Source organism: Phalacrocorax aristotelis, chromosome 22, assembly GCF_949628215.1.
Source record: "Phalacrocorax aristotelis chromosome 22, bGulAri2.1, whole genome shotgun sequence".
NCBI classification, from domain to species: domain Eukaryota; kingdom Metazoa; phylum Chordata; class Aves; order Suliformes; family Phalacrocoracidae; genus Phalacrocorax; species Phalacrocorax aristotelis.
In genome coordinates, this window is record NC_134297.1 from 7,941,035 (window position 1) to 7,963,117 (window position 22,083).

Here is a 22,083-nt window from a genome sequence, read left to right on the forward strand (position 1 = left end):
GTTTTCTTGGTTTTGTTTTTTTTTTTTTAGTTTTTATTTCTCTTCTTGTTTGTTATGCGATGATATATCGGCCCAAATAAGGGTATGAGAAAGGCTGGCGATTTTCAGGAGGATCCACAGACAGTCAGTGCATGACTTGTTGCCTTCATCTCTGAGATCAGGAGATTCCTTTGCAGTGATGGATTAATCCACTCTTGAGTGAATAATATAACTGAGAACAAGTAGGAGCCAGCGCTCCAAACAGATGATTTGTTTAATACATGTATGCCCCTCCTCCCCACCTCCCCCCTCTGAAAAGCGTCTGTCTTCACCGTTTCATTCTGCCTGCCTGCTGAAACCTTACAGCAACCTGCCTGTGCACCAGCCCCTTGTCCTGAAGGGGGGGCGAGGACGAGGATGGGGCTGTTCCAAAGGCCCAGGTGGACAAGATGATAAACCGCAGCTTGCCAAGCCCCCAGGGAGGCTCGGGTTGGAGGGGGTCACCTACAGGGTGCTCTGGCCATGACATCACCGATCTGCATGTACTCCTTATCCCTGGTTAGGATTATGGATGCTGGCACCTGCTGGGGGATTGAGGTTGCGCTGCTTGGGTCTCTCAGCGCCCCAACGCAAGGCAATGTGCTCTGCATCCAAAAGAAAAAGTTGTATAAAAGAGCTTGAAAATTGGGGCTGGGGGAGCAAATTCGTTGGAGGCGAGGAGGTGGCAGCGGGTGGCTTAGAAGTGGAAATACTATGTTTAGGAAGATGGGTCTTTGGTTGTGCCAGGCTGGCTCTGTGGCCTTTGGAGCTGAGCGGGGTTTTTCTGGAGCCACACGCCAAAGATCTTCTCCCAGTGGCGTGTGTCTAGTCCTCGTTACCGCACGCACAGCCAGATGTGAGGCTGGGAAGGGAGCTGTGCAGCTTTGGTGATGGAGTTTGCATCGCTAAATCTGTTATCGTCCCTATGGATGTACTGGAGTAACTCTTAGGCAGCTCATAAGCTGTGTCTTCAAAGACATCAAGGGTAGGTAGGTACTGTTGACAGGCTCCAAGAGGCTGTGAGAGGTGGTGGTTAGAGGTGTCTGCATGGATCTTCCCTCCGCTCAGGACCCTCAAGTCTGTTGCAGACCTGTTTGGTGCTGGCAGAAGCTCCGATAGCTAAAGGTCAAGTTGGTGAAACTCATCAGCTTTGGTTTTCCTGGGTGTCATGAGAGTTGGCATCCTTGCATTGATCCGATCCCCTTGGGAGCGTGGGATCGGAAGCGCTAGTGACAGGTTTTGGCTGTATTTTGGAGGATTTCTGTGCTGCGTGGGGTGAAGAGAAGATCTTTAAAATCACATTTCCCCCTTTGGAGAATGGGTTTTGCTGGTGTTGGCTGTACAGAATTTCTGGTAGCTGAAGAGATTTACTGTGTAATGTTCCAGATCCATGTAGATTAAATGTATTGCGGAGTCAAGCTAAACAATAGCATGTGGTTTTCCTTTGTTTTTCACCCTTTCCCCACTGTAAGAGCTCGCAAAAGTTTCCGAATTACAGTGATGTGTGTGTTTGCTTGAGCCTAGGCTTGGATTTTCATAAAGCTTGCTGAGGGCTGTTACTTCCGAGGAACTATTTCGCGTTTGCAGTAGCTTCAGGAAATCTCTTTGTTTCTCAAGAGCCTTCTCAGAAAGGTGTGTTTTGGTGTAGCGCTGGGATACTTGTTGCCTGAATACTTCACAGTGACAATGTATCGCAGCTTGATGCAGATCAGAGTCGTCTCTAATAAAATGCAAGCTAAGGAGGAAAGCCCCGAGGGTTTTCTGGAACAGAAGATGTTTTCTGTTCCTGCCACTAATCTGTGTTGCAGAATGAAATAGGAATGTATACTTTAAATCTTTGTCAGGGTGTAGAAGGAAGCTGGCAACGGATGTAATCAAAAAATGTTGTTGTCAAAACTCTAAATATGTTGAAATTTTGGGCTTAAGGATACAATTTTAAATTCGGCTCTTCCAACTGAGGCATTTTTTGGGTGCAGGTTCCACTTGCAAATTGCTGCGTGAGTCGGGATCAACTGGAGCGGAGCCTAGGACCAGCTGATGGATGGTGAATACTGAAGTTTGCCAGTCTGCCATTGCGTGCCTTGTGCCTCTTCAGCTCTGTCAGTCATTGTAGGAGCTGATCTTGAGTGAATTGGGTGGTAACACGAAATCGAGGCGCACTTTTCTAGAGTATGGGTTTTTAGGCTGAGCACTTAAAATCGGTCTAGCTTTTGAGTTAGCATTTTTCCTAATTAGTGCCTTTGCTGTTGCTGGTGTGTGTCTGACACCCATGGAAATCATTCAGCGTTTCAAACGACTCTTGCCGGTTACGGTAAAACACCGTGAAGTGACACCATGAAGCAAGACTAGATCCCACGCGTGGTAGAAAAGCCCCTAATCGGCCTCCCTGGTACGACAGAGCTTCCAGCCTTGTTCTTGTAGGTTGAGACAAGGGAACTGTGAGTAACCTTCACCCTTCCAGCCCCTCTTCCTCGAGTGGAGAGGCTGCAGGTTGAGCATGTAGAAGAAGATGAAGCCCTTCCCTGAGCCAAAGGTGTGAAGCTGTTTATTTTCACTCTGGAAATGTATACATTGTAGGAGGCAGATGCTAGCCTGCTTAACCTAAGCATTCACTGCTTATCTGGGGTCTGGCAAGCGTACAAGTGTTGTCCCTGCTAATCCCCTGATATTAAAAAGTCCAGGCACCTTTCTCTGGCTAAGTCTGAGATTGCTTTCAAAAACACACAAAGAGAAGCCAACAAAAAAAGAAACATTCACTTTCTTTGCCAAGTTTAAATGAAGACTAATGCCATGGTGCTGCTTAATCTTGTTTTTCTTGCTATCTGATGGATGCTAACGTGGGATGGAATCAATCCCAGCAGCCAGTTATCTTTGCAGGGCCCCTGTGCGTTGCTGAGCTCGGCATTAAAGTCTCATCGGGGAGCTGACGTGCTAGGGAGAGTCTCGAACCTTCTTCCTATGTTGTGATGCTGCAGCAGCAGTCTCCTTCCTTCCTTTGGGAAGGTGAGATTCTCCCGCAATCTCCAGTCTGCCGTTGGATGTCTGAAGAGAAGGTCCTGTTCAGCAAAGTAGGATGTGTCTGTGTGAGTGAAAACAGGGTGCAGTCAGGTTAACCTGGTAGGAAAGTAGTTAGGTTTCCTCATGGGTACCAGGGAGAATTTTCTATCAGTTGCTCATGTTTGAACTGGTCCTGCTGGTAATAGCTGCTGTTACCCTGCTTCGCGGGAGGAGGTTGAGGGCTCTGACTCATGAACTGCAGCTGGTGAAGGGTCTGGAGAGCAAGTCTTATGAGGAGAGCGGCTGAGGGAGCTGGGGGGGTTTAGCCTGGAGAAGGGGAGGCTGAGGGGAGACCTTATCACTCTCTGCAGCTGCCTGAGAGGGGCTGGAGTGAGGGGGGGGTTGGTCTCTGCTCCCAGGTCACCAGTGACAGGACGAGAGGGAACAGCCTCAGGCTGCGTCAGGGGAGGTTTAGGTTGGAGATTAGGAAAAATGTCTTTACTGCAAGAGTGGTCAGGCCCCGGCACAGGCCGCCCAGAGAGGTGGGGGAGTCACCGTCCCTGGGGGGGTTCAAACACCGTGTAGACATGGCACTTCAGGGCATGGTTTGGGACACTGGTAGTGTTGAGTTGACGGTTGGATTTGATGATCCTAGAGGTCTTTTCCAACCTTAATGATTCTATGATGTTGCTGCCCCCAAATACCCCCCTGCTGTGGGCTGGGGTCTCTGCCTCTAACAGGGGCGGGCCGACGGTGTGGTGGGGACGTGGAGCTCAGCTGCAGTGGGTGAAGCAGCAGAGCTGGCAAAGCCAAACCCTCAGGCTATGGTTTCATGGTCATCTCTGTCTTCCTTCCCCTGAATCGATGCTTTCCTTCGGCTCCACTGGCACAAGAAAGCAGGCGGGAAGCTACGGCTGGTGCCTGGTTGTGCAATACCGCTGAGCAAATCCAACCCAAGGGCCCCCTCGCCTTCCCCTGTGTTCTCTTCTCCTGTGGGAGCCAGGTCAGCTTACGATAGCAAACCTGGCCTGACCAACACGATTTTCTCACTCATGGTGTTTTTCTGCCTGGCTGTTGCATTGAGACAGCTTTCATCTGGGCCTGAGGCTAATGGGATTGTTTTCCTGGAGCAATATTGTCAGTTGTGTCAGGATCCATTCCTCCTAGGTTAAGAAGCACAGAAGCATGTTTTTGCTGGAAAGTTTGGGCTTCAATTTTGAAACCAGGTTTGATCTGTTGAGTGTGGGGGAAGGGAGGGGAGGAGAGCAGTAAAACCGAATTACCCAGTTAGTGTACTGTAATGCTGGACGACGAATTGTTCGAAGGCTTGTTTTAATCAGGGGAAGAAAGGATGGACTCTTTCATGCTTTCCCCCCCAGCTGTCACTAGTTAGCTGGTTTGCTTTTTAATAAGCATTGTTCTCCTGCCTGTCTACCCTGGAGACTGGGTTCAGCGGCAGCGTGTGTCAGCGTCGCATGTGACAGAACATGAACTACTGTAAGAGGAGGGGAAGCAGCAATTCCAAGTGGAGGGCAGCACTTTTGTGGAGGAAACCAAATCAAAATGGATCAGTTGCTCTGTTCTGTGTGTGATTTCAGCCGTTTGCAAGTTGGGTGAATTCTGTGGGGTGACTAACAACTGTGCTGTAACACACAGGCTTTGCTCTCCGGTTCCAGCGCGCCTCCCATATCCTGCAGCCATGAGTTCACAGGCTCCTAATTGCCTATGATGTAAGACAGCAGTAGATGGGGTTGCTATAAATTCTGGCTGCAGGTGTGGATTTAATAGTTGTGCTTCCCTTTAAGGGATCGCGGATAGCATGGATCCCTGCAAGTTGGAACAGACCGAGTTGGACTCGGGGTAAGGCAACTAAAAGAACCCATTTGCCTGCTTTTTTTTTTTTTTTTTTTACAGCAGTTGCTTGCTGGAGGCTACCGATGGACAAGGTGTCAGTGTTCATCTGGAATCGCCTCGGAAATGAGCTTGCTGTCCTCTAACAGAGCTTGGCCGTGGTTGCTGCTCTTGTCACGAAGCTTTTCTCACGTCAAAACCTACCAGGCGTGGGAGCGCTGCTGGAAGCAGATCTTTAGGTGGTACGTGTGGACACAGAAAGCTCCTTTGAGGGCCAGAGAGGTTTCTCTGATGACCAGAGCAGCCTGCGTCGTCCTGGTTCTTTTTTTAATCATGCTTGATTCCGGTTATAGGAACTGTAGAGAAATTATAAACATGGCTGATTGTCCTTGGTGTGCAAAATGCAAACTGTTTGGAGGGGAAAAGACACGCCCTGAGGCAGTACTGAAGCTTGCTGTGGTGTGTGCACCCGTAGTTTGGATGATTAGGATGGTGAAGCCCCTCGCTTGCTTGAGAAAATGGGCACATCTCACTTGGAGTTGGGTTTTGCACATTCATTTTCTTCATTTTTGCCCACGTTCTCGCAGTTCAGGGTTTATTAAAGATACTGGGGTGGTGCTTCGTTAGTTGATGCAAGGCCTCATGCTGGTAAGAGTGCAAAGCTCCCTTTCCTGGACATCCATTCCTAGCCCCTCCTTTGGGCTAGCGCTCCGAGACTGCATGGTGAGCTGAAACTGCTCCCTCATCCAGGTGAAAACCAACCTCATTTTTCTTTGGCTGAGTTTTCAGCTGGATCTGCCAGCAGATCTGACTCACTCGGTGGCCGCACGATCGTTGGAGCAGATAGCAGAATGCAAGCCAGGTCCTGAAGGAAGGTGTTACTGCCCTCCTCGGCAGCAGCCTGTCTTGAAATTGGCTTAAACTGGTTGTGAAATCTCAAATCTTGGTAAAAATCACTCGCTTGAGAATGCGAAAGCAAGCCTTTGCTCTGAGGATTGGGCCAGCCTTGCAGGGAGGAGCAGAGAAGGAGGGGTGTTTGCAGAAGGACTCTTCGAGACACGGCTGAAGGTGAGCGGAGCTGTCGTCGGTGATCGGAGGTGGCGCGGCGGAATCAGTACAGGTGTTGAGCTAGATACGGCAAGGAAAATGGGAATGTGAGGCAAAGCAGTGCCGAGCCAGGGGAGGATGAGAGGGGCGAGATCTCAGGGGGCCTTGAAGAGCAAAGGGTGAGGATTTTATATGTATTTGGTCTACAGTTGCTCTGATGGAACTGTTAGACTAATGATACCTTCAGATCCCTTGGGGTCTAAAAGCCCTTATTTAGGCATTTAAGTATAATTGCAGCCCAGCAGAACTGTATATTAAGCTAATGCTCTGTTCTTTTTCTTCCCCCGAGGCTAGAAGAGTCAGAAACCATACCCACTTCATTAGCGTGGCAGCAGGGGGACTGTCTCGGCTTTTTTTCTGAACTTAATAGTAAAATTAACCTAATTGTTATGCCTGTTTGTGGGTAAGAAAGTGTGGCTTCTGCGATGATTTATTCTTTTTTTTTTTTTTTTTTTTTTCCCCCCCTAATGCCTGTCTTGCTGTGACCAGCTCTGGTTACAGCAATATGGAGATCCCAGGTCTCCCCCCTCAGATCCCGCACACGTGTTGATCGCAGACCAGCGCCTCAGGAGCGTTTTCAGCTGTGTGCTGCCGAGGCACAGTACACAAACCGTTAAATTTTCTTCCCCTGGCTCACGAATCCATTTCTTCAGTCAATGCCAAAGCATGCGTTCCTCTATCAAGACCATATGTACGCCAAGACCGGGGTTTTAAAGTCAAGGTGTTTTTGAAATATTGGAGTGCAAATTAAGTATCTGAGTAATCTTAACTGTCTTCTTAAAAAAAAAATTCTCGATCAGCCTCACATATAACTCAAAGGATTAATGGAAAGCTAAACTTTGATCACAGTCCAACAGCTGATACCAACCATGAGACTTTCCAGGCCTGAAAGCAAAACAGAAAAATCCAATGAGCAACTCGGCAAAAGATCTGCTTCTCCACCTTCGAGGCAGGCCAACTTTTTGGTCTTGGTTTTAGGCTAATACTTCTATTTCTTTTTTTTCTACGTTGCTTAATGTCTTCTTGCATCACCTTTGTCCTGTGACGCCAGACTTTACCTGTGACAGAGTCTGAGTAATTACTGGTGTTATTGAGGATGTTTTATAGCTTTGGAAAAAGACACACGTGCCTTATTAAGGAAGACTGTCAGGACTGAAGGTCCCCTGTCCTTGTAGGAATGTGGTTTGCTCAGTGCTGGTGGTTTTTTCCTGCCCTGAGCAAACATTCGGTCTTCGTCTTCATAAAAATCATGCACCATTACAAATGGCTGCAGGATCCAGAACATATTTTAGCCTCCAAAGTCACTCTCAGGATGCGTCACCGATTCACAGGGTAGGGGAGGTTTAAATCGTGTGGAGCGAGCGTGAAGCTTCATGCGTGCTCCTGCAAGGCCGCTCATAAAAATGTGTGTTACCTAAAAAGAGTAAAAATGCCAGTTGAATCGTTACGTGGGAATATGCGTAGGAAACCACTTGGATACTGGCTTAGTGCTGATTGATTCGGATGCTGGGCATGGGGAGAAGTTTGGAGGCGTTAATGAAATTCGAGGCGAGGATTGAAAAGGTTGTGCAACTGATATCTCTCCTTTAAGTTGTTACGATAAGGATCTAGAAAGTACTTTCATTTGTTTAGAACGTCATAAATAAATACGAACGTAACATCAAAGGATGCTTTCTTTTTTCTTGTAATTTTGAAATGCCTTTCCATTTGGTTTGTTTCTCTGGATGCCTTTGAGCATGTTTCATTGCATTCTCTGACCTGTTCATATCTCTCACACTTGGTTTATAGGGTCACTGTCAGCAAACTGGTTTTTGTGGGGTTAGATTTTTTGTTAGGATAGAGAAAATATCAGGCTTGCAGGACTGCTAGGCAGAGCTCGGCATGCTTTCTGAAAGCACCCACAAAACCCCTTTGAAGTACGTAATGTTATTACTTACACTCACGAAATCCAGTCTTTCGTGATGCTATAATTCTAATACAAATGCCTAATTATGGTGGTTTTTTTTTTTTAAACCCCACTTATGTAAATGCCTGGCTTCTTATCTCCTTTGCTCGGCTTCCTGTAATTTAGTAACACTGAAACTGCAGTTCCAGCGCTCGAGGTGGAGAAGGGAGTAAAACGGCAGCCCTTGAAATTCTCTTTTTTTTTTTTTTTTTTTTTCTTCTACAAGCTGTGATTACAGCAGGACTTTTTCGGTGCTCGAGCCCTCTCTTCTGAGCGTAATTAGGAACACATTGATTCTTATTGCAGCTGGCAGCTGCTCACTATTGCCTTTTTCAGCTTATGACCCCCATAGTCCTGCTGACCTTTCCTGGGGTTAGTCGTGGGCCCTTTTCATTGTGATGGGCTAGAAGTGGCTCATGTGGAGTTGATTATTTCCTTGCTTGTCTGGCCTTTTTGGTGCCATAACTCCAAGTCACTTCCATTTTCTTCCCCTGCTTTCGGCTGACCACAGTGAAAGGAAATGCTTTTGCTGGCGACAGGATCGGTTTGCACGCTTGACCGACTCGATTGAGACCCTGAAAAGGGGGGAGGGGGAGGGTAATGAACACTGTAGGTGCTGCATTTGCTTTTTAAAGGTTGATGTTAATGATTGAGTGGTCATTAAGCATTCATAAAAATGAGGCTTCAGCAGGCTCAGTTGCCTTTTAGCAATCTCAAACCTGCGTCTTGGCGTTTAAAAACCCCTCCGCCGCATCCTTAACGTGCGGCAGCCGCGGCACATGAGAGTTATGTGGCATGTGGACGAATGCACCGGTGTCAGTTGCGCAGGGGTCCTCTTTGAGGCTTTCCCAGCTACCAAAAGACCCAGGAATAAAGCTCAGAGGTTAGTCCGTGGAGCCGACGGGCAGACTGTTGGTTGCTAGCGGGGCTGCTAACCCGCTCCTCCCCGGCACAAAAAGCTAATGAAGGCTATGTGCCAGCTGTTACACTCATTTTGCCAGACCCCAGGAGGACAGCATGAAGACAGTCTGTGATCAAAGGCTTTGGAGATCACTGAGGAGCCGAGCTGCAGGAATGTCTGATTGCTTTCTCTTGGAATGCCACGGGCTTCAATACCTTCTTTTTTTTTTTTTTTTTAAGGTGTCTTGGTGCGAGATTTAATGATCTAACTCGGCTTGCTCACACTAAAGGTGCAGTGTTTTCGTTAATTCTGGGGGGTTCGTTTGCTCTGAATTTAAGTCCTTTGAAAATCTGATTTTGGTTGTGCTGATGGAAACAATCCTGGGAAGCAAGTTAAAATGAAATAATTCTCGGGAATCCTGTATTAAACAACCTAGGAGGAAAAAAAACCAACTTGCTGTGCTTTAGGTGATAAATCACATAGAGTATTATAAAATGAGGTTGGATTAATTGATTGTGAGGTGCTGCTGCTTAGGAAAAATAGGAAATCTTTAGTATCCAAAGCTGTTTTACTCCAAGTGCAAACTGTTGTCACATCTGCAGCTGGCGGGCGGTGCTGCCCCTGAAGCAGCAGCTCTCCCTTGCTTTTTCCTAGGGCTGCTCTTAGAGAAGGCCGTAGGCTCCTGGAGGTGGAGTGGGCAACCTGAATAACCCGCTCTGTTCCTGAGCCTGCTGTTTCCTTCCTCCTCCTCCTTCCCTGCGTTGCTTTGGCCTTTATCAGACCCGGCGCACTTGGCTAGCAAAGAAACCCTTTCCTCCTTTAGCTTCAGCACGCTGAACCAGCTCGCTGAAGGTCAGATGAGTTTTGGAGGGGAGCGATGGAGCGGGAGTGCGGTGGTAGCAGTTAGATTGGTGTGGGATGGTAGCTAAACAGCGCCCATGGCTGCTCGCTCTTGGGAAGGGAGGTCCTGGCGTTGCCCTGCTAGGCGGCCTGAGATGGCAGGAAGATGATTCAGGGAGCTAAACCAGAGTGAACAAAAACTGTCAGGAGAAAAAAGTGGGTATGAGATAATGCTCTTTTAGTAGTGACTGCCCTCAGCTGCAAGGGTGGAGATGAGAAGTTCGTGGTCTGGTAAATAAGCAGGGCAGGTTCTCAGCTGTGTTTTGAAGGACTCTGGGGCTGGGCACCGTATGAACACATGGCAAACAGCGTTTTGTCATCTTTTGGAGTGTAAAACCTTTTGTGGGGGCAAGCACTGGTAGGAGTGAGTTAATTTGGAGGCAGTAGGTTCAGTTAGTTACACTGAATGGACCAGGCTTGTGGAGCCTTACTTTGAAGACTGTTGGTTTCTGGAGAAACAGTGACAAGTGTGAAGCTTTGGGAAGAGAGGAGAGGGTCGCTGCCGGGGCTGTGCTGTCTCACCGTGCCGAGTCTGTCCAGATCAGAGATGAGAAGCCCATCTGGCCAGCCTGGTGCCTGTGTCTTCCTTTCTCAGCCCAGTAGGATGTTTTGGTAAGTCCATGTTCCGCCTGGCCCGGGATGGCCTGTGTCCATCCTGGTGAAGTCTTCAGGCCTTGGCAACAAGGTGATGGTGTGCAAGCCGCCCTGCAGAACTTGGCTGGCGTGTGCCGGGGCTGGTGCGGCAGCCTAGCAGTGGGAAACCTCCCAGGTGCTCCTAAAGGGACTAATGAAAGCATACCCTTCCCCTCGGTTTGGAGCTAGATCTGAGGATTTATTTTGCTTGCATGTAGATGGCATCCCAAAGGTCGTGGGGCTGAAATCATGGGTTTCAGCTTGATGGGCAGGCGCATGCCTGCCCCCATCGCGTGTTTGATGAGGGGTCCCTTTTAAAAAGGATATGTGACAAAGGAGATGCACAGTCAGAATTACGTTGTCTTCAGAAGTATTCTGTCTCACTGATTATCTCCAAAAGTACCCGGTAGATGTTTCTGGATGCCCCTGCATGTGCAGTGTGCTTCCGAGGGGCAGGCGTCCTTTGGAACGGTTGGGGTGCCTCCTCCTTGTGACGCAAGTCTGTTATCTTCCTCGTTTCCCTTGGTCTGTGAGCAACAGGTTACTTTAGAGCTGGCGAGGAGGTCAAGCACTGGATGACGATCATTGGAAGATGGCTTTAGATGAAGATGTCTCGGTGGAAGTAGGGAAAATGCAGGCTTTTACCATTCTGGTGTGTGGCACTGATGGTCTGGAGAAATTGCCAGTGAAACTGGAAAGGACTTGGTGCTTGGAAACCATATCCATCTCTCTTCAACCTTAAATATTGTTCTTATTTACGTGAATAATTCCTGTTACTACTGATTTATTTTAAAAAGCCTGGAAATAGTCCCTTATGTCAGCAAGACCTCTTCAAAATAACCTTGTCTCTGATCCACCAGAGATGGAGATTCACCCTCTCAAGCGAGGAACGGTGGGCAGAGTTGTTCTGGGGCAAGCTCATCTTGGAGTTTGAGGTGCTTAAATGGAGCTACATCAAACAAAAGCTCTCTTCTCCCTGTTCCCAGTAGGTCCCCCGTGACTGGTGTTTGGTGTCAAAATGGGAGTTCAGGTTTACTGAAATGATAGCGAACGGGGAAGAGTCCTGTTTTTCCATCCCTGAGGCATTTTGAGGGTCAGATATGTATTCATACAATATTAAAGAAGCAAGGCTTCTCTGCTGGGTTTCTGAAGACCCCAAAACTATGAGCTGTGGTCTTGCCCTCTTCAAGCAAGGGGCTTCTGTAGTGACACTGTCTGCAGAAGAAAAAGCTGCAAGTATTTCTGGGGTGTGTATTGCGTGTTGGATCTCACCTTCCCCCCGCATTCCCGTATCCACCAGCAAATAAGAGGTTTCTGTGATCCCTTCAAAAGTGGATGTTAGAGAGACTTTGTTTGGGTGCCTGAGCGGTGTTGCTGAATGATGCTGCTCCGATTACAGTGAGTATTTTCCTTTCTTTCCTCCAGTCAAAGAACTTGGGTCTTTGTGGCTTGCTTTGTGTACTCACTGCTTTACAGTTGATCTTACCACTCCGCAAGCCTGCGAAAGCCAAACTGGTAGGTCAAAAGAGGAGTAGCTGTTGACACTGGCAGCGAGGAACATGTAAAGAGAAAGATAAACAGAGGGAAATCAGAGACTGGATAAAGTAGATCTCCAAAGATAAAGTTTAGTTAAAGATAATGAGCTGGCCTTGTTTAAAAAGACAGCTGCAAAATAACCCAGTAGCTCCATGTGCTGGGGTTAAAGTTGACCTAGAATATACGTTTCATTGCTTTTCATAAATAAATAGTCGAGGGAAGATTTGGCAAAAAGCAACATCGCCCCCCGCCCCTCTTCAGCAAAGTGTTTGATGTTAACAAGTTCTCCGGGTGTTTACTTTGTCCTCTGTGCTCGCTGGTGGAGCGGCTCTCCTGCCCTTGAACCGAGTGAGAATTCAAATAAACCAAAACGCTTTCGGCTCAGCCGCTCTCTTCTGCCATCTGCCTCTTACCAAAACAGCCCCAGCTCTCGTTGGGGAACCAGCCTGGTCTGCAGGATCGCCTGGTCTGCAGGATTACCCGCTCTTCCGAACAGCTGAAAGAAATTTGCCGGATCAGATAAAACTGCCCGGAAACTGGAGCGTTTCTTTCAGCCTTCTCAAGCTGTCATTATAATCCTGGAGCTTAATTTGCAGGGAGAAGTAGCAATAAGCAAATAGCTCTATAAAATCAAGAGTGATTCTTTTAGTATTATTGGAGCCTTTTCCTGATGCTTATTTTGCATATATATTTTTTACAGTGATGTTCTGATGATAAAATACTGTTATTTTTAAATCAACGATGGGAATAATTTTGCCGTTGATATCTGGATCCAGCTTCTTGGAAATCAAATGGCTCTGCGAGCACCCAATAAACTGGGACTTATTTCTACTGAACATATGTATTGTTGCACTTGTTTCTGCACGCTGACAGCAAAACTCCCTAGTTGCTGTATGTGTGTTAGATACGTGTTTATATACGTGTCTGATATATGAGATGTTTAAAATAAGCGTTGAGTGTTATCAGCAGTGAAATTGTATGGCTGGGCTGATAAATGAAGTAACTGCGCTAAATGAACTCAAATCTTATTCATCATTATCTTATGCAAGGCAAATAGAAAACTTAAGTGAAGGACAGCTGCAGATTATTTTTATTTTCTTGGAAAAGAGAGCGTTTGATGAAGACTGAGCGTCAGAAACTACTTCTGAGACCTCGTGCAGGTTTAGGTTTGTGATTTGTTTGCATTTTGCTGGTTTTGTGATTTAGTTTGTATTTTTTGGTGCTGACAGTGAGATCTTAAGTAGCAGAACAGCCAGATGTGATAAGGCCAAGGAAAGGACTGTCCTCTTGTAGAAGCAGCCGTGTAGATAAAAGCGTACATAATGGATGCCCCAGAAGTGTATATGAGAAAGCAGTATTAGTTTGGGAATATAAACAAGAATGAGATGAATATCAGTGACTTCCAGCAGGCGTTTGCCACCGTTGGACCGTAAAGTGCTCTAGAAGGAGCAAGCAGATGACATGTCTCAGTAAGCAGGTTTAGAGCGATTATGAGTGGTAGCTGCGTCGCAGCATGCAGATTCATAAAAACTTGTAGAACAAGCGTAGCCTGGTGATAGATGGTCAAATGATTATTGTTTGCAAACAATATTATCTCCAATAGATAAGCTGTTTACTTTGGACTTCAGTTCCTCTGGATGGAAAGTAGTCTAATTTATCAAGGCGGTACGGTTCGGCGCGGATGCCTCGTACTCCAGCTGGGGAAAAAAGAAGTCTTATATTAAGAATAGTACTTGGAAACATAGTTAAGTTCAACTCCTAACTCATTTTTACAGATGGTTTCTATATTGCAAAGAATATTGGCTGTTTCCTGGCTGCGTTTTTTTTTTTTAAAAACCCCAAACACTTTGTTGTAAGAGAGTTAAAAGACTAACTCCTGAAACTTAAAGTAGACATCTGTTTGTTTGTTTTGTAGCTGTTTTGGTGCCTCATCTTAGTCTGGAGCTTGGTGCTTTCAACTTCTGTAATCTGGCGCTATGCATCCGGATCCCGGACGCTTACAGGCACTGCTCTTCATCGCTGCCGTGGGTCTCGTCTCTACCACGAGTTCAGGTAAGGCCTTGTCTGAGCTGAGGTGACTTGCTCGGAGGTTTTGGAGGTTGAGCCCGTACTTGTGAACGAGCAACGATTCGGAGTGTGTTTCGAAGCGGCTGACTTTAATGCATATAATCGATAATCTGCTTTTAAGGAAGCATGGAGCATGTAAGTGCACTCTTAAGCTGAATATGTGACTTTGCTTTTGAAAACTTGGCTCAAAAAAAGTGCTTGAATGTGGAGGACTCTCAATTACGTAGGTTTGTTCTTAGGGTTCTCCGTGGACTTAGCTGGACACCGATTTTGCTGCGTACAGCGCATCTTGTGTTCCCATGGGATTGGGAGGGGTTAGAAATTTGCAGGGGGAAAGGGGAATCAGATCTTTGAAATGCGAATGCTGATGCGTGGCTGCAGTTGGAACAGCCCTTGGCGTTAAAAAAAGAAGAGGGATGGTTTTAATTGACACATCTGCTCTGTGTAGTCAGCTTGTCTTAACGCAACCACACAAAAAAGAAGCTTTTACTACTTTTAGCACTTCATAGCCAATCGTTATAAGCAAATGGGATAAATTTTATTTTTCAAGCAGTCATAGGAGATAAATTCCAGCTGCAGGGTCACTGCTACCAATTTTGACTTTTACACTGAGCACGAAGTGTTGGTGTCATAAGCAAGGGCAGGGACGAAGATGAAAGTAACAGCACGATTTTGTAGCGGTTGGTGGCTAGCAAGCTGAAAAGGTCATTGCTTTCCTCTTTTCCCTGGAAATTCAAACCGAACTAATAGGGAAGAAACAGTTTTCTAATTAAAAGCTAAAAATGGGCATCTGGAGTCCTGTGAAATGCTTGGATACCATTTTTTATGGATTTCATCTTTTTCGTTAAGTGAAGCCACACTTTAATTTCCAGTTTTGTTTTATGTTTATGCAGATAGTTTCTGGTTCTGTTAAAAATGCGCAGTTTCTCATCTGAAACTCATCTATATAAACAGAGCTTGGATGGACTGACTCTAGAAGAAAAGCATGAGCTGAGGGCCCCACCTACAAGAAAACTGCCTCTTATTTGGATGTCGCTTAATATCGTCTTGACCCGTACTGTCTGGAATTCCTTAGCTTATTTACAAACTAGAAATTGTTTTTCCCTGCCACTGTGTCTATCCTTAAATGTATTTTCCCTCCCCCTCGCAGTATTTCTAACCAAGTAGGGAGGTATCGGTGTCAGTTGCCTTTTGCTTGCTCCCTTCGTACGAAATATTCAGTGGAGAATTCCATAGAAAACAAATGGAAATAATTCCCAGTGTTTCATTGGCCAGGGTAGGAAAAAATTTCCTCCAACAAGCAGGAATTTTATTCTGGCAAATAAATAGATTCTCGTGACCAAGTTTTGTGGAACTGAACCTTTTATTTATTAGCAGCTTTTCCTGTTTCTGTTCATCTTTACTCGGTAAAGATAATGGATGCCCAATCCATCATTCTCGTCCTGATGAAGTCCATGTATTTGGAATTAACAAGAGCCTTTGCTGTTCATCCAGCTTTTCTTTTTTTTTTTAATCCTGCTATTTTTAATTAGTTCTGCAGACTCGGAGACGGTTCTGCAGAAATACCTGGCAGGCTGCTACCATTTCTAAAATTTTACAAGTCACGTCTGGGCCCGCTTCATCTGGGACAGATCAGCTACAGCTGCCTGTTCCCGTACTCCGTCTCTGCAGGTGATGGCTGCTGCTTCACTCTGTGGGAGTCCCGTGGGATGGCAGTTTTTGCTGGCTTTGGCAAGCGCAGCACCTTTGCCTTGTGCATGCTCGGAGCTGTGTCTCACCCTTCCCGTACACCGAACCTACCTTTGTTTAATCGCTGTTACCCTCTTCACGGGGCCTGAATCTTGGCTTGGAGTTTTTCCCTGACAGTAGAGATGGTGGGAATCTGTCATGAGTTCCTCTTGCAGAGGAAAAGGCGATGCGTGCTTGAGTATCGTGAGCAGCTTGGGGTTTAGAGACCCTTTATTTATCTGCGTTTGATCTCAGTAGTCTTTTAGCAATATTTAACCTTCTGATGAAAGTAGTTTGCCAGGTCTGTGAGCGATGGCAGGAGCCTTGGGAGAGAGCATACCATAAAACAGATTATAGTCTGTCTTTTGTACAAGTCATTAACCTTATCACATGTATTCATTCAAAATGCTGTTGCTAACCGAATATAACTTTTGTTTCCTTGTAGATTTAACCCCGCGTTTTGTTTCTGAGCCCTTGTCTACTGTCCAGAAGTTTGGTGGGCCCGTACAGCTCCGCTGCTCTGCCGAGCCCTCCACGGCTCGCCTTTCCTGGCTCTTCAATGGGGAGCCTCTGGACAGCAAGGTGGGAGAAGTGGAAATCCAGGCAGGATCTTTGACAATCGTCTCCCTCGGCCTGTCAGCGTCTGGTTGCTATCAGTGCATTGCTAACAGCAGTGTGGGCGCTCTTGTGAGCAGGCCTGCAACTGTATCGATGGGCAGTAAGTTCCTTTTTCTTCATGTTCCTCGCTCCTTGCAAATTACATAGACCTTAACTGGTGTGTATGGTTTGTTTTAATTTGTATTTTAGAAAACACCTAGTTTCAGGGTGGGCTTTTGTTTTTTATCTCTACTATTACACGATCAGTCGTATGCTTTTCACCAATTTCTTTTTCCCTGTGTCATCTGAGACCTGTCAGGTCATGCAGCCCTTGAACAGATTCCCCAGAGAGCCTGTGGATCCCTGTCCTTGGAGGCTCTTAAAGGCTCAGCTAGACAAAACCACGCCTGATTGATTTGTGTTGGCGATGTCCTTCACCTCAAAGTGAAGCTCTCCAGAGTCCTTTCCAGAAAATATAAATATTATTGAACAAAATGACATTTGTTTCAATGAATCGACCTGAAAGTACAAGGTTCCCAAAAGCTTCTCTTCAAAAAGGATCTTGAAAGAGCAGCTGAGCTGCCATGCCATTGCAGAAGCACGCTTGAGTGGGAGTTGTCGCCTGGGAAATAAGTGGGAGCTGCAGATTTTCCTTTTCCCTTGTGGCATTTTATTTGGTCAAAACTGTATAGCTGTTCTTTGGCTGGGGACAATTCCCCTTCTCTCAGTTACGCTGGTTCTTCTCAGTCATTGCCTTGGTGCTTGGTCTGTAAATGATTTGATCTTTAAGGACTTTAGAAGAACAAGCGCAATGTTTTCCACGTGGAAAGGGTGATGTGGTGCTGAGAATGGGAATATAATGTTCCTCCGTGAGCACGATTTGTCCGCTTGGGGTGGTGGGGCTGCCTGAATCAGGCCTTTGTCAAGCAGGATTTGAGTGATTTCTCTGTAAGGGTACCTCATCTATGGAGCATGTCCAAAATCCCCCCGGGAGGAAAATTTCTTATAAGTGAGAGAAGTAAGTGTTTTGGTAAAGTACTGACCCATAGCAAGACCCTCTCAAGAGAGCTATAAGGGTGGCTAACATAGAAAAACTTCACAACCTAGAAGATGCTTTGAACATGAAGGGAGTAGAAGAGCAGCTTTCATACTTTTCTCCTCCTTTTTGAGGTTTCCGTAGCAAATTAGAAGGTGCCGTTAGCTGTTGAGGCTTCCTGCTTGTCTTGCCGCTCGTAGCGATGAGTGAGGGGCGCTGCCGGACTCAGTGTTGTGTTAATTACAATCACACAAAGACAATTTAATGTCTCTTATGGACAGGCTTCTTGCTGGTAGTGTAAATCGTTGTCTTTGTCGCCTTCAGAGCTTGTGATCAGCACTGCAGTCTTCTCTTACCCATGTCACCTCTGCTTGCTTTTCCCGGAGAAGCTGAGGGAATGTAGGAACCGTTTTCTCTTCCCTCGCTGTTCCCATGTAAAAGCTGGCCCTTCCCGTAGTAAGGAAGCACATGTACGCCGGAGGGTTTATGCTGTTACCAACTAGAGGAAAGATCATACCTGTCGGTGTGAATATCCAAATGCTGCACTGGAGAGGATAATCAGCTTGAAAGCAGCTATATTTTAAACACAAATACTGAGCTTGCTGCCCTTCACCTTTCCCAAGCCTTGGCTGCTCTTAACCTTTTACCAATTCTCTTCTAGGTTTAGCTGATTTTGATACATCGGTGAAACCTGCCGTTGCAGCAGAGGAAGGAGGTACGGCTTTCATCGGATGCACGGTGCCAGAAAGTAACCCTAAAGCACAGGTTCGCTTTCAAGTGCGGGGAAAGTGGCTTGAACAATCAACAGGTGAGATGCTTCATGCCTCTGCTCAGCAATATAAATATCCAACAAAAGCTTGCCAGGATTTTTTTCTTTAGGGGAAAAAGAAACCTCCAGAAATGTGCAGAACTTCCTGTGCCAATCACTTCATCTGAACCTACCTTTGCAAATTATTAATCATGGCAGCATGATTTCTTCGTGATCCTACAGTTAGAATAGATTGATGTAGCCGACAAGTTACTTAAATAATAATAAAAAAATTTTTAAAAAGGAAGCCTTTGTTTGAAATTAAGTTAAATGTAATCTTCTCTTTTCCTTCCCCGCTTATTTAGATAACTACCTAATTCTTCCATCTGGAAACCTGCAGATTCTGAATGTATCTTTAGAAGACAAAGGATCCTATAAATGCGCAGCGTACAACCCGGTTACTGGCGATCTCAGAACAGAACTTACCGGACGTAAGCTCATAGTCACACGTGAGTATCCAGGTCAGCTTTCCAGAATTCGTACATCTCAAACCAAATAAATAATATCCCTACGGTTTTAGCATGGGCATCTCAGCCTAAATATCCCCTTGTCTCAAGAACCATGTTATGTAAAATCTGTCCTGCGTTACTTGCACATTCAATTCTTATTTCCCCTTACTGTGGAGGAGCAGCCTGGCTGCTTCTCCAATCTCAAGGGGACAGAGCATTTAATCCTTGAAAAGGGATACGGCTCATACTCCAGTCGCCAAACCGATGTCAGAGCAAGACTTTGGGAAGACAGCCTTACTAGCATTGGGCTTAGTCACGAGTATAAGTAGCTGTGTGTGAGAGACACGGCAAACCTCAGGGCTGGAGGGACGGGTTGGGAGGGTGCGGCTGAAGAGTGGTTAGTGGTAAGACTTTGTCTCCTTTCCTTCAGGCTCTTCCTCAGGTGGCTTCCACATACTTCACCCTCTGGCACCCCAGAGCCTGGCGGTGCCCCGGCACAGCTCTCTGATACTAGAATGTGTTGTCAGCGGGTTGCCTCCAGCCTCCGTCCGCTGGGTGAAGGACGGCCGGGACGCGCTGAGAAAAGCCAGGTGGAAACTGCTGCACTCCCATCTGGTGACGGAAAGGCTTGAGGCGTCGGACTCTGGAAATTACTCCTGCGTGGTGGGAAACGAATCTGGAGTAGTGAAATACGTTAACTATTCACTTACTGTACTTGGTAAGAAATAAACACGTTCTCACTTCCAGGCAACGGATATCTTCTCTGTATGCTTGCTGGTTTTGGCATCTGACTGCCAATAGCCTGACGTTCTTTCTCGACCTAGGCGTGTTAAAATAAAGGATGAGTATGTGTTCATAATGACCACATCTCATCATTTCTCCCAAGTTAAAACCCGTAACTATTTATCTCTCCAGGTCCTTCACAGTCTGAAATAATTAAACGGTAAAGGATATCAAACTCAGAGGGAAGAACTGATCTATTTATTTTTTTGCAGAGTGCCAAGGGTATACGGGATACAGTGTCAATAATGCGCCAGAGAGCAGATGTTTCTCTTTTGAGGTTGTATATGAGCAAAAAGCTGGCGAGGAGAGGCGATGTGTTTGGATGAGGGCAAAAACAACAGCAAAAGGAATATATTTGGCCTCTTTTGTGTGGCTGCAACCTGTTCCTAATCTCCCCTTCCCTTTGTAGCAGGTTTTCATGTTTGAGGTTTTTGCCTCAAACTGTTTTTGTTTTGTTTTTGAAGTGTATAGGTTGCAGTAACCCAGAAAACAGGTTGTTGACAGAAAATCACCTTTTGTTTTGGGAATGTCACTAAAAACACCTCTGTTTAAATAAGACTTATTTTGAACATATTAATGCAAATGTAACTGTTTGGAATAGAAGGGAGAGATCATTAAAATAAGCAAGTGCGTGGGGGTAAAACAGCTCTAGGCTACGAAGGACTAGATGTATGTGGTGCTTAAGCCTTTGTACGTGATAAGTTTGCGTAACGTTTTGCAGTATTTTTTTCAGGACTTAAGCTAAGATCAACATACGGTGTTTTATGTAAAATTATTTGCCTTCTTAGAACCTGCCTCGATCTCCAAGGGACTGCAAGATGAAACCGTGGCCGCTGGAGCAACGGTGCACTTCTGGTGTGACGTCCGCGGAAGCCCAGCACCGACCGTCACCTGGCTCCACAACGCAGCTGCCCTCCATCTCTCTCCACGACATCTGCTGACAGGAAACCGTCTGCGGATCCGCAGCGTCGCCCGAGAGGACTCTGGCTTGTACCAGTGCGTAGCGAACAATGGGGTTGGATTTGCGCAGTCCACTGGGAGGCTTCGTGTCCAGCCAGGTAGGAGCATTTGCAGCTCTCAAGAGCTCAAATTAAGCATTTGTCCTTCAAGTTTTCTTCTGATTTTTCCCCCTAGATTACGTGTAGACTTGCTTCTGACCACTGTTTGTAGCAAATCTTACACAGAAAGTGCTTTCAGCTTTCAGCTGAATTTTTAGAGATGTAGGTATTTCTGGCATAGCATGGTTACTTGATAACTGAAAACCTAGACTTAGAGCTGCAGTTAAATCAGCTTATGATTGAATTTGACACAGTTTATTCTTAGATAGAATCAGGGTCCTGTTGTGCTGGTTGAACTGGAATTCTTAGCAGTATTGGACGACAAGTAATGATTCCTGTTCCGTATCCTCAAGTTTACACAATGATCATCAGATTTGGGGTTAGTGCACGCTTCCCTGGATCAAGTTAGCAGGTACCGATAGTCTTATTGATCACTTTTCAGTCTAAGATACTTCCTAATACCTAGAGAACTTGATTTCTGCTCATGGAAGGATGTTGGCATGACCCTTGCTGTTCCTTTTTGCTCCCTGTCATGTGTAGTTGAAGCTTTTGACCTTCTCTGTACCTTAAGATTGACGTGAGCAGCGCAGAGGCTGGCTGCGCAGATATTTTGTGACCTGCTTGGCGGTGGAGTGGCCTAGGTCAGCCTTGCCTGTGCTGCCTTCCTCACTGACAGTCAAGTCTTCATTATTTAGAAAAATTGAAGTGTGATTTGATTGTGCCAGCCCTCTAAGCGTGAGTCTCAGCTGATCTCTTCAGTCTGGAAAGGGAGTCTGGAGAGGCTGACCAGAGAAGAAATAACTGTTTAAATGGTTAAAAAGGAGCACGTGTGATTTTTTTTTTTTAAGTTCTACTGACTCATTTTGGCATTATGCACCATATTCCTTAGCCAAATGTGTTCTTTGGGTGGCTTTTTTGCCCCCCACCCAGTCAAAGGCTTTAGGCCGGTTCTAGTCTCTTCATCAGCAAGTGTTACTGTGGTAGATGCTGGGGACTCTATGCTGTCTTGCAATGCCACCGGCCTGCACAGTCCCGGGACCCCTTGGTATGACAGCAGAGGGCTTATTACTAACCGCCCTTCCCGGGTGCTTCATTCCAAACCACAGAAACCTCCTCAGGTGATGCAGGGTAGCACCGCTGCGGAGCCCGCCTGTCTCAAGTGGGCTAGAGCTCTGTGCACGTCGGGAATGTGACCCCTGAGTGTGCCAGGGTGTACATGTGTGAAACCGTCAACAAGCACAGCTCCCTGGTGTCGAGAGACTTCCTTAGAGTTGGTAAGCTTGAACCACAAAATTACAGTCGGCTCCCTGATTTAGGTGAGAAATGTGTCAAAATAAGAAATCAATGGCAGGTGGGTCGTGTCGGTATCATGGGGAAACGAAGCAGAGGAGTCTAAGCAGTGGACCTTAGGCAGAGGAGAAATGTCTGAATGTATTGCGTGGACTTAGCGTTCTTATAGGTGATAAAAACTATCCAAGGGTGGCGGGGTTCGTCTTATTTCTTAAAATTGCTACTAGGAAAAGACAGTTCTTATGCTAAAGGCAAGATGGGAAAGAGATATTTCCCTTCTTCACATTGGAACATTATGTGATGTTAATAACAGGCTTAAGCTCCCCCGCATTCCCTCCACAAGAACTAAGATACAGATTTTTAGTTATGTGAAGCAGCT

At 46.2% G+C, this 22,083-nt stretch overlaps 1 protein-coding gene across 3 annotated transcripts in view; it reads left to right on the forward strand.

Moving 5' to 3' along the window:
- CDON (cell adhesion associated, oncogene regulated) overlaps window positions 1-22,083 on the forward strand; it is a 54,201-nt gene that overhangs the window by 6,270 nt on the left and 25,848 nt on the right. For 2 of the 3 annotated variants that reach the window (XM_075116068.1, XM_075116069.1), the window contains exons 2-7: window positions 13,804-13,940; window positions 16,129-16,401; window positions 17,978-18,124; window positions 18,430-18,573; window positions 19,004-19,291; window positions 20,145-20,414. In XM_075116068.1, the coding sequence (XP_074972169.1) occupies window positions 13,865-13,940; window positions 16,129-16,401; window positions 17,978-18,124; window positions 18,430-18,573; window positions 19,004-19,291; window positions 20,145-20,414 (1,198 nt within the window). In that variant the 5' untranslated portion in view covers window positions 13,804-13,864. Of the gene's footprint in view, window positions 1-13,803; window positions 13,941-16,128; window positions 16,402-17,977; window positions 18,125-18,429; window positions 18,586-19,003; window positions 19,292-20,144; window positions 20,415-22,083 lie in introns of all 3 variants that reach the window. The other variant, XM_075116066.1, reaches the window with a different exon arrangement.